Source organism: Geotrypetes seraphini, chromosome 5 (assembly GCF_902459505.1).
Source record: "Geotrypetes seraphini chromosome 5, aGeoSer1.1, whole genome shotgun sequence".
NCBI classification, from domain to species: domain Eukaryota; kingdom Metazoa; phylum Chordata; class Amphibia; order Gymnophiona; family Dermophiidae; genus Geotrypetes; species Geotrypetes seraphini.
Genome location: NC_047088.1, coordinates 77110977 through 77123287, shown reverse-complemented (window position 1 = coordinate 77123287; position 12311 = coordinate 77110977). Strand labels below are relative to the sequence as shown.

Below are 12311 nucleotides of genomic sequence, written 5' to 3'. Positions count from 1 at the left end.
CTTCTCCCTAAGGCCACCGGAATCTGAAATTCACTCCCCCATCTTTGATATACTAGGGAGCAGTTTGGGAAAATCCACCTCTCTGACAATTGTCATTACCTTGTGTGTGTGTGTGGTTTTTTTTTTAAGCATTTACTTCCTTTTGTTTCTCAAGAGGAAAGAAACCAACCAAGCCAGCCTTCTCTTCTTCCCACCTAATTAAACCGTGACATCACCATTCTTGCTGACTTGCCACAGGTACTGCATTCTCAGCAGAGTATATAAACCCAGGCAAGGTAGACACTTTCCAACAGATCTCTCAACCAGCATCAAGACAGAGAAGAATCTATCACTCAAGAGGAGCAGAAAGACAGACTGAAACATACAACAAGATGCTATCATCAGCTGTTTCTGTAAATACCATTTCACGTATTACATAGCATTTTGGTTTTTGTTATGTTTGCTTGTGTGTATGTGTATTAGAAAATTTAGTCATTTCTATCAGATTCTCAATTTCAGCACAATTGTTTCACTTTAGAATATTCTGATTCCTGTGTATGCCTAAAATATCTTATTGTTCATTATTTCATAATTTCTTGATTGATCATATTAATGCGTGTTTGTGTATGTGCTTCTTGTATGGTTACACTTTTTATCAATTCTGCTTAATTAGTAAATGCACACGATGGTATACAGGGAGTGTGTGGTGCAGTGGTTAAAGCTACAGCTTCAGCACCCTGGGGTTGAGGGTTCAAACCCACACTGCTCCTTGTGACCTTGGGCAAGTCACTTAATCCCCCCATTGCCCCAGGTACATTAGATAGATTGTAAGCCCACCAGGACAGACAGGGAAACATGCTTGAGTGCCTGAATAAATTCATGTAAATCATTAGGAGAACTGTATAGAAAATTGAATGCATGAATAAAATAAGGAGAAAAGATTGCCAAAATGAATAGGATAGGTCAGGCAAAACAAAAAAAGGAGGACATCATATAAAATCACAGCTAAGATTAAAATAACAAATATAAATAAATAAAACATACTCAACAGCTGACGGCCACCCCCAGTGACACGGTATAGGCATTTTGTTATTACATAGGTTTTTCAAATCTTAAGATATGATGGCTCTGAACGTAGTTTCTTCAGAGTGTTGGAACAATATAGAAAAATTCTTAGGTGCGGGTAGACACCAACTGAGCATTACGTACCGGAGGAATAGTGAGTTGTGATTCATAAGCAAAACAAAGCATATATGTAGGTGTGTATAGGTTATCACAGAGGCAAGATAAGCAGGAGCAGATGAAAAGAGACCATGTGGGTCAGGCAAAGTATCTTGAACCAAACTCTAAAATTAACAGGAAGCCAGTGATGGCAATTTATGTGAGAATGTGTGGATATATTTGCAGGCTTACACGATAATTATGACGGGAAAAATAGAAAGCCAGCCTAGAAAGCAAAATTACAGCAGCTTCTTTTATGTTGACATAGAGAACATAATTGATAACGAATTATGTTGCTTTTTTTTTCCTTTTGTAGAAATCACAGAAGTTTTTTGTAATTTCTCGACAACTGCACAAGACAGCTGTGGAAGGTATGTCTGCGCTTTGTGTCATAAATGCTTGCATGTATATGTCCCAATTCTCGATAATTACAATTCTTTCATTTAACCTCTAGATCACATCAAATGCATTTGTCATAAATATTGAATATCTTCTCAAGAGCAGATAGATATTACAAATAGATCAGCTAATATACCAAAACTCCTCAGACTGCCACATGAGTCATATAATTCAACATGGCTGCAGACCTCATTGATCCTGGCAATGGTTTATTATAACATGCTTTTTATATGTGCATTTTATAAATATAATTCTGTAAATGAGGCGGTGAAGGGCTTGGATTCTTTCATAATTCTTTTTTAATGGCCAAAGGATATTGGGAATGGGATTTATAGTGTTGAGCATGAGGTTTTTTTAAACAAAAAATAATAATAATGGAAGGGAGGGTGGGCTGGGCAGATTTAAACCTCTTTTTGCAATGCCTAGATCTGGCCTGTCTCCCTTTCCCTAACCCTGTCCAAAATTTTACTGGCTAAATTTAGCTACCTGTGTGAAAATTTAGGTAAGGATAACAATATTCTCTGGCTAAACTGGAGGACATATAACATGGTAGAGCCTGCCTATTAGTGAGCAGGAGTGGTTGATTTGATGAGGTAAAATGGTGGGAGAGAGGCTAGAGAGGGATTATTGGGTGGAAATTAGATGTGGAAGAAATGTGGGGATTCTTCAATTTATAAAGGGGAAATTTATTTTGTGGGAGGTATAGGCTTGTGTTAGCTAAGCATCTGGGATAGGGGAGACTGGAGCAATTAAGGTTGAAACTTCTGGGTTGCTATTGCTAAGGCATGGGGATTGGTGAAAAGGTCTGTGGAGGCAGAGCTGGACAAGGGAGGTTTTGAGAGCAGCTATGAGAAGGAAGGAAGCTAATATTTTGTTTTAGCTTGGGTAGACGGGGATTGTTCCACTAACTGGTCCCCTTCAAGAGGTTAGCAGGGGGGAGGGGGAGGGGGATGAAGCAGTCACAGCTGGGGACAGATGAGGGCCTGTATTTTTTTAATGGAAAAGGGGTTAAGCTTGGCAGTTGTGGGAAATTAAATCCTTAAGAGTCTAGCTACAAGGTGGGAGCAGAAAATTTTTGCTATGATGTTTGTTAAGTAGTTTACATTTGTATTTTCTTACTGGTTTGCTATTGTTATTGTGCAATTAAAGCTGCGGCCAAAAAGTCTTTGCTGCAAAGTCGTGGTTTAATTAGTGTTTTACTTGGACGGGGTGGGTTGTGGATAATACTGCAAATGGGCAGTGCGAGTGCCTATGTCAGGGCTGCCCAAGTCCGGTCCTCGAGATCTACTGGCAGGCCAGGTTTTCAGGATATCCACAATGAACATGCATGAGGGAGATTTGCATACCAAGAAGGCAGTGCTTACAAATCTCTCTCATCTTATTCATTGTGTTTATCCTGAAAACCTGGCATGCCAGTAGATCTCGAGGACCGGACTTGGGCAGCCCTGGCCTATGTTATGCAGCTATTTAGATCTGCGGGGGTGTATATAAACATAATGGCCCATCCGCAGTAACCATTATCTCTTCCTCTCTCTAAGAAATCCCACATGCCTATAAAAAGCCTTACTTAGCCAGTTAGATCCATTTGAGAATTTACCTCAGTGTGAATTTGGCACATTATATATTATTTAATTTCTTGAACATGTCTTTTAACTCTTGACAGTGCTGGAAAGGAGCCCTTTGGAAGAGACCATCACCAGCAGCTTTGCATCATTCATTCATGGAGTCTGTTCAGAGAACCTTTCTGATACTGTACGCCACCGGAGCAAGCGGATGATTCTGGACAGCATCGGAGTTGGCCTTGTAGGCAGCACAACTGAAGTGTTCAAGATTGCCCTGCAATACTGCCAAGTAAGAAGGATAGAACCAGTCAGCAACATCTTAAATATTACAGAACTTTAGCTCACTTGTACTAACATGAACCATGGGAGTACAACTTAGATGATAAATGGAAACATGTGGAGGTTAATTTTATGAGGAGATGTACAGTATGAGGAGATGTAATGTATGCAAGTTCTTGTAGGTATTTTAGTCAACAGCATGCATATGTGGCCACATACATAAATTAAGGGCCTCTTATAAAATACTTGTGTTTTGCCACTAGGCGATATTGAGGCCACAGTCTGGGTGAAGCATGTGCAGAGTTAGCAAGTACATGCAGGATTATGATATACAGTAGTCTACATGCCTATCCTCTGGATTACTATATAGGTGATCTGAAGTTGGGTGCAGATCCTAGATCTATGCACAAAGTAATTGATTAGTGAGTTATTAGCTATCAGTCAATGGTGTTAATTGGTACTCATGATTTACATTTGGATCTGACCTGCATCTTATTTTATACGATGAGTACCTAAATATATGGTGTGCAACTCAAAAGGGGTGTGTGGCCATGGAAGGGGCATGTGCAGATCAAGGATGTTCCCAAATTTAAGTGTGATGTTATAGAATAGTGTAATTTAAGCACCTAACTGCCATTAGTTGTGCACCAACATTTAAACCAGATTTTAGCAGATGTAAGTGTTTTCGACCAAAGTTAGGCATGAGATCCGCACTAAGGCCCTCTTTTACAATGTCGTAGTAGAGGTTTCTATCACGGCTTGGAGTGATAAATGCTCCGAAGCTGCTCGGACACTCGGAATTCTACGAGTATCAGAGCAGTGTCAGAGCATTTAGCGCTCTAGGCCGTGGTAGAAATCTCTACCGTGGCTTAGTAAAAGTGGGAGTAAGCTAGTATTCTGGACAGAATGTCTTTTGCAGATTTTCCTGGGTCATAACTTTGTGCTCCATTTACTGAATTCCTTTCATGTGCATAAAAGATGTCTGATCATGTACACCTCCCCAAGAAGTGCAATTTCTGTCCCGTACACTCCATTTTGTAAAGAAAAGTAGCAATCAACTTTCTTATATAAAAAAAAGCACCTATGAAGATACTCTCACACTCTCTTATCCTAGGCACTCTGTTACAAAAGCACCTCCATAATTCCAATAAGATATTAAAATGGATAGTTGCTTTTATTTTTTCATGTATTCATTCAGGCCCATATTTTATAAATGGGGCCTTAACTTAGGCGATGGTATTCGCCCTACTGGTGCCTAAGTGAAGAGGGAAACACTGTTTAAAACATTACTTAAAATATTTTTAAGGCATCCAAAAAACCAGCATCGGAATCGTGCCTCTGGAGGCACTTACTGGCTTCTAAAGCCACTGTAGGCGTGGCTAATGCCAGAAGTACCTTTAGGGTGCCTCCAGAGGAACAATTCACATCAAAAGGTAGGCTCAATGGGTACTTTTCATACACTAAAATTAGACAGCTATTTCATCTTTAATTTTACCTCTAAGCATAAATTGTAACTATGACCTTTTGTCTAGTCTTTGTTTCTTGTTCCCTGTCTTGTTTGCACTTTATCATTCACATTGTATACTTTGCGGAATATCAAATAAAGGTGATGCGAACATTGTCTTAATGTCTTATTAAATTCTTTTCCCCCATAGGATATGTTTTCTTCATCCCCCGTTAGCACTGTTTATGGACAAAAAGGACTGAAGTTGTCTCCCACGTTGGCTGCATTCGCCAATGGAGTTGCGGTAAGGCATATTTTGCATGCATTGCACCAACAATAATGATAACATTGGTCCAATATGCAAAAGGTTTAACTGGGCAGAAGATGCTCCTGCCCGATTAAACCTGAGTGAGCTAGCCATGTGGAATATTAAGCAGCATATAACTGGTTACTGCCACTGAACCTTGCCCGTGACTGTCCAGGCACTGTTGGAAGTGGAGGCTGGATGGAGCCAGAAATTAATCGGTTAGCAGTGATATTCATTCCGCTAACTGGATAATTAAGTGGATATAGCTGGACAGTAAAAAAAAGTTATCCAAACTTTATCCAGTAAGGGCCTCTTTTATCAAGCTGCACTAGAGGTTTTTAATGTGGGCCGGTGTGGTTAAAGCTCCGATGTTCACAGAATTCCTATGGGCATCGGAGTATTTACCTCACTGGCCCACACTAAAAACCTCTAGCACAGTTTGATAAAAGAGGGGGTAAGTCAATCATACACAGTTAATTTCCAGAAGACCACACGTAGCTGGATATTCAGGGCCACTGCCCAGACATGGCCTGGTATTGAACATCTGGGGTTAAAAACTGCCGACTGCCTCGAGATGAATAACTATTCCATTGTCTTTTAAATGGAAAACACTTTTGGCATCTTACTGCAGTGGCATCATCTGATAGCTATGCTCATTTTAGGATCATTACCCATTCTGGATTTCAATTTACTTTAGAACAACGGTAGGTTATTCTGGTTCTTTGAAGGCTACAAACAGATTTTTCATGATACATGTTTGTATGTTATTGGTGTCCAACATGAATTAATTTGCTTAATTTCAACCTGAAAATCAATGTGGTTTGTGCTTGTCAAGGTCAATAAAGCCAATTTCATTGCAGTATTAGTTCAAATATAACTGTTATGTTAAATAGGAACCTTAAAGGATCAGCTATGGCTTGGTCCTGGGGATAACTGAATTATTTGCAGCCTGAGATTTTTTTTTTTTTTTTTTGGGGGGGGAGGAGGAGGAGGAGGAGAAAACAAAGAAACAAAAAAAAAAAAAAATCCTGTATCTTGGAAAGAACTGAAAAAGAGAAACCAGATTTACTCCATTAGATACTACTCATTTACTTTCAATCGCCACTTTTCTATTTATTTATTTGGATTTATTTAGTCTTTCTGAAGAGATTCACTCAAAGTGGTGTATGGCAAGTACAATTCACTATAAAACTTACAATATTGTAAACAGTATAACAGTAGTAAAAAAAATATCAAATATAAACCAAAATAATGAGTGAGGTAAACTGGAAATTAGCATGAAACAATTTGAAAAAAATACTTATAACAGCATTGAAATTCAAATAAGAGAGATATAATACAATGTCAACATAATACTTATGAAACAACTAATAAATACACATCAGAACATTCAAATAACATAGATATGATGCTAATGCTTTTCTACAATACAGCTTATCTTATAACTGAGGGGCCAAGTGCAGTTATTTGATAGGGACAAGATAGGTGGTACAGAGTCCATTGGGGTGAACAGAGAGGAGGCTAAACTCAAGGCAAGTTGATTATACCGTTAAAGATAAGGAACTGATTTAGTTACAGTATGTGTAACAAGCTAGTCCTGGTGCAGAATAAGCGTAGAGTCAATCAAACTATGTATTAAAAGTTTGTGTGAAGAGCCCTTTGGGAGTAAATTCTAGAGTGCGAGGGCTACTTCTGAGAAGGCTCGCTGGAGGGTATCACATCATACAATTTCTTTTGGTGAAGGTACAGATAGTGATGCTCCTTGAGAGGACCTTAGAGGTCTCAAAGGTGTGTATAGGGTTAGCTTATTCTTTAAGTATTCTGGCCCATTTTGTCTGAGGACCTTGAAAATCAAGCAAAGAATTTTAAATTTAGCCCTATAAGGTACAGGGAGCCAGTGTAGGTTTTGCAGGAAGGGTGTGATGTAATCACGCTGCAGCATTCTAAATTAGTTGTAGCTGTAACTCATTCTGGGCTCTTTGGGGAAAATTGTCTAGAAAATGAATTAAATAAATAAAATATCTGCTTTTGATTTCAAGTTTTAACTGTGATTCCTTCGACAGGTTCATTCCATGGACTTTGATGATACCTGGCACCCTGCCACACACCCTTCTGGTGCTGTGCTGCCTGCGCTCTTGGCTGCTTCTGAGATGCTTCCTGAAGGTTCCAAACCCAGTGGCTCAGACCTCTTACTGGCATTTAATGTGGGCATTGAAGTACAAGGAAGACTCATGCGTTTCTCCACTGAGGCCACTAATATCCCTAAGAGGTAAGCATGCCAGTGTTTAGAGTAGTGGTATACAATCCAGTCTTTAGGGCATACCCAGCCAATCTGAATACCTACAATGAATATGCATGAGATAGATGCAAATATAATGGAGTATGTGCACGCAGATCTAGCTTGTGCATAGTCATTGTGGGAACCCTGAAAAACCTGACTGATGGGCGTGGCCCAAGAACTGGTTTGGAGAACAAAATGCTGGATTGGGACTGAATTAACTAGAATATGTCATTTATATAATAGTTGGGATTATACTTTAGAAATGCACTATCAACCCCGTATAACTCAGTTCCATATACTGCGGGATTGCTTATAGCCAACAGTGAAGTGTTGGACACTTAATTTTTTTACCTTCTAACTTTTCCCCATGATGTTGCATGGGCCTCTAATCTTGTAAATCACCTTGAACCTATTCTGGAGAAGTGTGATTAAGAAATCCTGATTAGATTACATTTTGTTATTACATTTAATATGCAAACCTCATTTTGGACCAAATTCTATAAATGGTGCCAAAAATAGGCTAAGCACTATTCTGTAAATGATTCTGTTAGGTGCCATTTATAGTATAGTGCTTAGTATCCGAATCCATGCCTAACCCTGGTGTAAATCCTTGTACCTAAATTAGGTGCAAATCCCCCTTATTCTATAATCCAGTGCATAAATTGAAGTGACGCCCATGATCCACCCATGACCCTCCCATGCGAGTAAATGCTGGAAGTATGGTAACTTGCTATTCTGTAACTACACATATATCTTTGATCGTTCATAATAGGCATGGGCATGGACAGGGCTCGCAAACACACACAGAGACACCTTGTAGAACACTACAAGTTACACACATATCTCAGGATTCTAGGTGAGAACATTTACACCAGCTCTTTGGCCCTTGCGTGGTACAGGCGGTATACCAACTCAATAAATAATAATAATAATGGCTGGATAAGTGCTCATGATTAAATAGATACAGATTAAACAGAGGATTGTGAAAAATTGCAAGAGGACCTTGTGAGAATGGGAGACAGGACGTTTAATGTGAGCAAGTGCAAAGTGATGCATTTGGGAAAGAGGAACCCAAACTATAGCTATGTGATGCTGGGTTCTATGTTAGGAGTCACTGCCCAGGAAAAGGAACTAGGTGTCACTGTTGAGAACATAAGAACATAAGAATTGCCACTGCTGGGTCAGACCAGTGGTCCAAGAATATGAAGAAACCTTCAGCTCAATATGCGGCGGCTGCTCAGAAAGCAAATAGAATGTTAGGAATTATCAGGAAAGGAATGGAAAACAAAGATGAAAATGTTATAATGTCCTTGCATCTATGGTACGGTTGCAACTTAAAAATTGTGTGCAATTCTGGTCGCCCAAGAGATAGCAGAATTAGAAAAGATACAGAGAAAGGTGACAAAAATTATAAAAGGTTTGGGACAACTTCCCTATGAGAGGCTAAAGCGGCTAGTGCTCTTTAGCTTGGAGAAGAGATGGCTCAGGGGTGATATGATAGAAGTCTATAAAATACTGAATGGAGTGCTAATCTTCTTTTGAATGCGATCTTTTCTAAAAATGAATGTACCTGTCAAATTATCCCCATCTCTGCGAGATCTCTCTATCCCTTTCCTGTCCCCGTGAGCTCTGTCCCTGTCCCTGCCCCATTCCTGCAAGCTCTGTCCTCATCTGCAAAAGCCTCAAACACTTTAAAATCATAAGTGTTTGAGACTTGTGTGGTTAAGGTAGAGTTTGCAGGAATGGGACAAGGAAAGAACTTGTGGGGACAGGACAGGGCTATTGAAACCCCCACAGGGACAAATTTGTCCCCATGTCATTCTCTAGCTGTTGTGCATAGCACCAAATATACATGCTTTTTGAAGGTGCTATATATATTTTAGAAAAGATTCCCATGTTAAACTAAACTAAACTAAACCTTAAGTTTATATACCGCATCCTCTCCATAAAGATAGAGCTCGGCACGGTTTAGAGGAACTTTAAAATAAGGAAGGAAAAACATAATAAGAATTGGTGATTATAAAGAGGGTAGCGAGATTTACATGTTCCTTAATCTTTTACATAGTACTAGTGGTTTTCTGAATGCATGGACCAAAGCATGATAGATAATCAAGATACTAAATATTGTTGTATTTTTTTTATAATTTAGGTTCCATCCACCCTCTGTTGTTGGCACTATGGGCAGTGCTGCTGCTACCGCTAAGCTCCTTTCCTTGAACAAAGCTCAGTGTACCCATGCTTTGGCAATAGCAGCCTCCCTGGCAGGGGCACCTATGGCAAATGCTGCAACCCTAGCCAAACCTCTCCATATTGGGAATGCCACCCGCCTTGGATTTGAAGCGGCACTGCTGGCTGCTCGTGGAATGGAGGCTAACCCTCTTATTTTGGATGATGTGCCTGGTTGTTCTGGATTCAGTGCTTTCTATGGGGACTACAAGCCCAGAACAATGGCGATGCCAGAAAGGGACCATGTTTTTCTTTTAGAGAATCAAGACATTGCATTCAAACGCTTCCCTGCTCATTTGGGGATGCACTGGGTAGTAGATGCGTCCTTCTCAGTCAGGAACAGGTTAATCAATCACATGGGCTCCTTTAATCCCTCTGTCATAAACTCTGTTCTTTTGAGGATCCCAGTCTCCAAGTACATTAACAGGCCATTTCCAGAATCTGAACATCAGGCTCGACACTCCTTCCAGTTCAATGCCTGCACTGCTCTCTTAGATGGTCATGTTGGCATTGACTCCTTCAATGAAGACAATATGAATCGACATGATCTTCGGAAGCTTCTAGACAAAGTGATTGTAGAACATCCTTCTGATAATGAAGCTAACTTTGACAAGATGTATGGAGAAGTAGTGTTGCTTTTGGAAAATGGAGATATCTTGGCAGGCAAGTGTGACACTTTTTATGGGCACTGGAGGAACCCACTCAGTAGAGAATCACTTCATCAGAAGTTCCACTCCAATGCTACCCATGTTCTCCATGAAGAGCAAGTGAAAAACATTATCCAGTTGGTAGAGAATATAGAGAACCTGCCTGACAGCTCCCATTTGACCACTTCCCTGCAGTAAATTAAATGCTGGTTTGGTTCACTGTAAATCATTATTAATTATTTATATTAGACCTTTCTATTTAAGAGTTATTTAAACTCTTTTATGAAATATAAGTAAAAGAGATGTAATATAGCTACATTCTTCACATATTTGGTACGCGAAATATGATCTCAAGTGTGTTACTGAAGGAAATGTTATTGTTGTTCGATATAACAATAATTGGTTTATCTTAGTTGTCTGCAGTTCCAGATAAAACCAGGTTTACTAGATGATCCAACTCATTTAGGGGGCCTTTTATTAAGCTGCACAATGAAGTGGGCTTACACAGGTCTTTCATGCACACTAAGCTCACTTCTAGCATAGCCATAAAATCAGCCTTTTCTATTATATATTTTTTGGCTATGTGCTAATGTTAGCATTAGTATGTGATCATTAAAAATAAATTAATAAACTGGGAGCACTTACCATTTCCTATTTACAGTTAAGGGCTCCTATGTTAAAATCAGCGTTATTCAGTTAGCATGTGTTAATGTTAGCACGTTAGATGAATTGTGCTTCCATGTCCATTCTCTGCCCCTGATATTCTCCATCCCCCAAAATTATGCACATACAGATTGCAAATCTAATGCAAAACACTTTAGTGGGTCCTGCATTAGCTGTGTTATGCATCTTTAACACCTAATGCAGCTTAGTAAAAGGGCTCCATCTTTAGTTCAGAACGTATTCTTTTGACATTCAGAGGCTGTGGATTTGTAATGAAGATGAAACTACAATGGGACACCAACCAACAAACAATGTAATTTGCCAAATAATGTGAAAGCCAAGCAAAAATAATACTGTGATTTTAAATTTTATTTATTTTATATTATATAAATAGATGCAAATATGTTCCATATAGAATTTAGACATCGTGTTTTGTGCTTATTTCTTATTGCTCCTGGAGCACATAAAATAAATGACATAGTTAACGTATGATCTATGACTTGAAGAGGCCAGTTGTTGACATGGGATTTCAGATGATGTTCCCAGGGGCAATTGGTTTTTCTTTATTTGATTATGCATATTATATTATGGATGATTTACTGATAAGTGTATGCGTTTTTGAATTGTTGGCTATTAGTTTTGTGTATATTGGCTCTTTTATATGTATCGCATGTTTATTTGCAAACCACTTTGTTGTTCACTGCAAATAATAGTTAGCAAGTCAAGTAGTGCAATGCAATGTAATATAATATAAGGGGCTTCTATATATGAAAGTTATTATTAATGCAAGTAAGCTGTGTCAAACTTTTCCATGATATTTTGCAAATAAAATTCTCAAAAAACAACATGTATTCTACATATCATTTTGTGTACCAGTTCTCAAATAAATTCAAGATTAGTGACCTGCTTTGCATTAAAGCAATATATATAAATTTTGTGTGGGGGTGTCTTACCTTGATGCATGCAGTGCATGGTCAGTTTGTGGCACTTAGACTCTTCAAAAAATGTCTAGTTACATTACATTACATTACATTACATTTGTGATTTCTATTCCGCCTGTGCCTTGCGGTTCTAAGCGGATTACAGTTAAAAGAGATCAGGACATTACCGAAAGAATTACATTACAACGATTTAAGTAAATTACATGTTGTGGTATAGAAATACAAGTATAAGATATCTGGATTTATCGATAGAATAGCTTGACAGAGTTCAAGTAGTTACAAGGTTCAGTGGGGAAAATAATATAGGCAAATGAAGAAAGATACCTAACATTGAAGGAATCAGTTGAGTGGATACCTAAGGG

At 38.8% G+C, this 12311-nt stretch overlaps 1 protein-coding gene across 1 annotated transcript; it reads left to right on the top strand.

The window, feature by feature from the left end:
* Positions 1 to 296: 296 nt before the first annotated feature.
* On the top strand, positions 297 to 11817 carry LOC117361270 (cis-aconitate decarboxylase-like). Its single transcript, XM_033946386.1, has 6 exons — positions 297 to 392; positions 1517 to 1571; positions 3263 to 3450; positions 5096 to 5188; positions 7255 to 7460; positions 9622 to 11817. The coding sequence occupies exons 1-6, from the start codon at positions 372 to 374 to the stop codon at positions 10541 to 10543; spliced, it is 1485 nt and encodes a 494-aa protein (XP_033802277.1). The 5' UTR covers positions 297 to 371; the 3' UTR covers positions 10544 to 11817.
* The last annotated feature ends 494 nt before the right edge of the window (positions 11818 to 12311 follow it).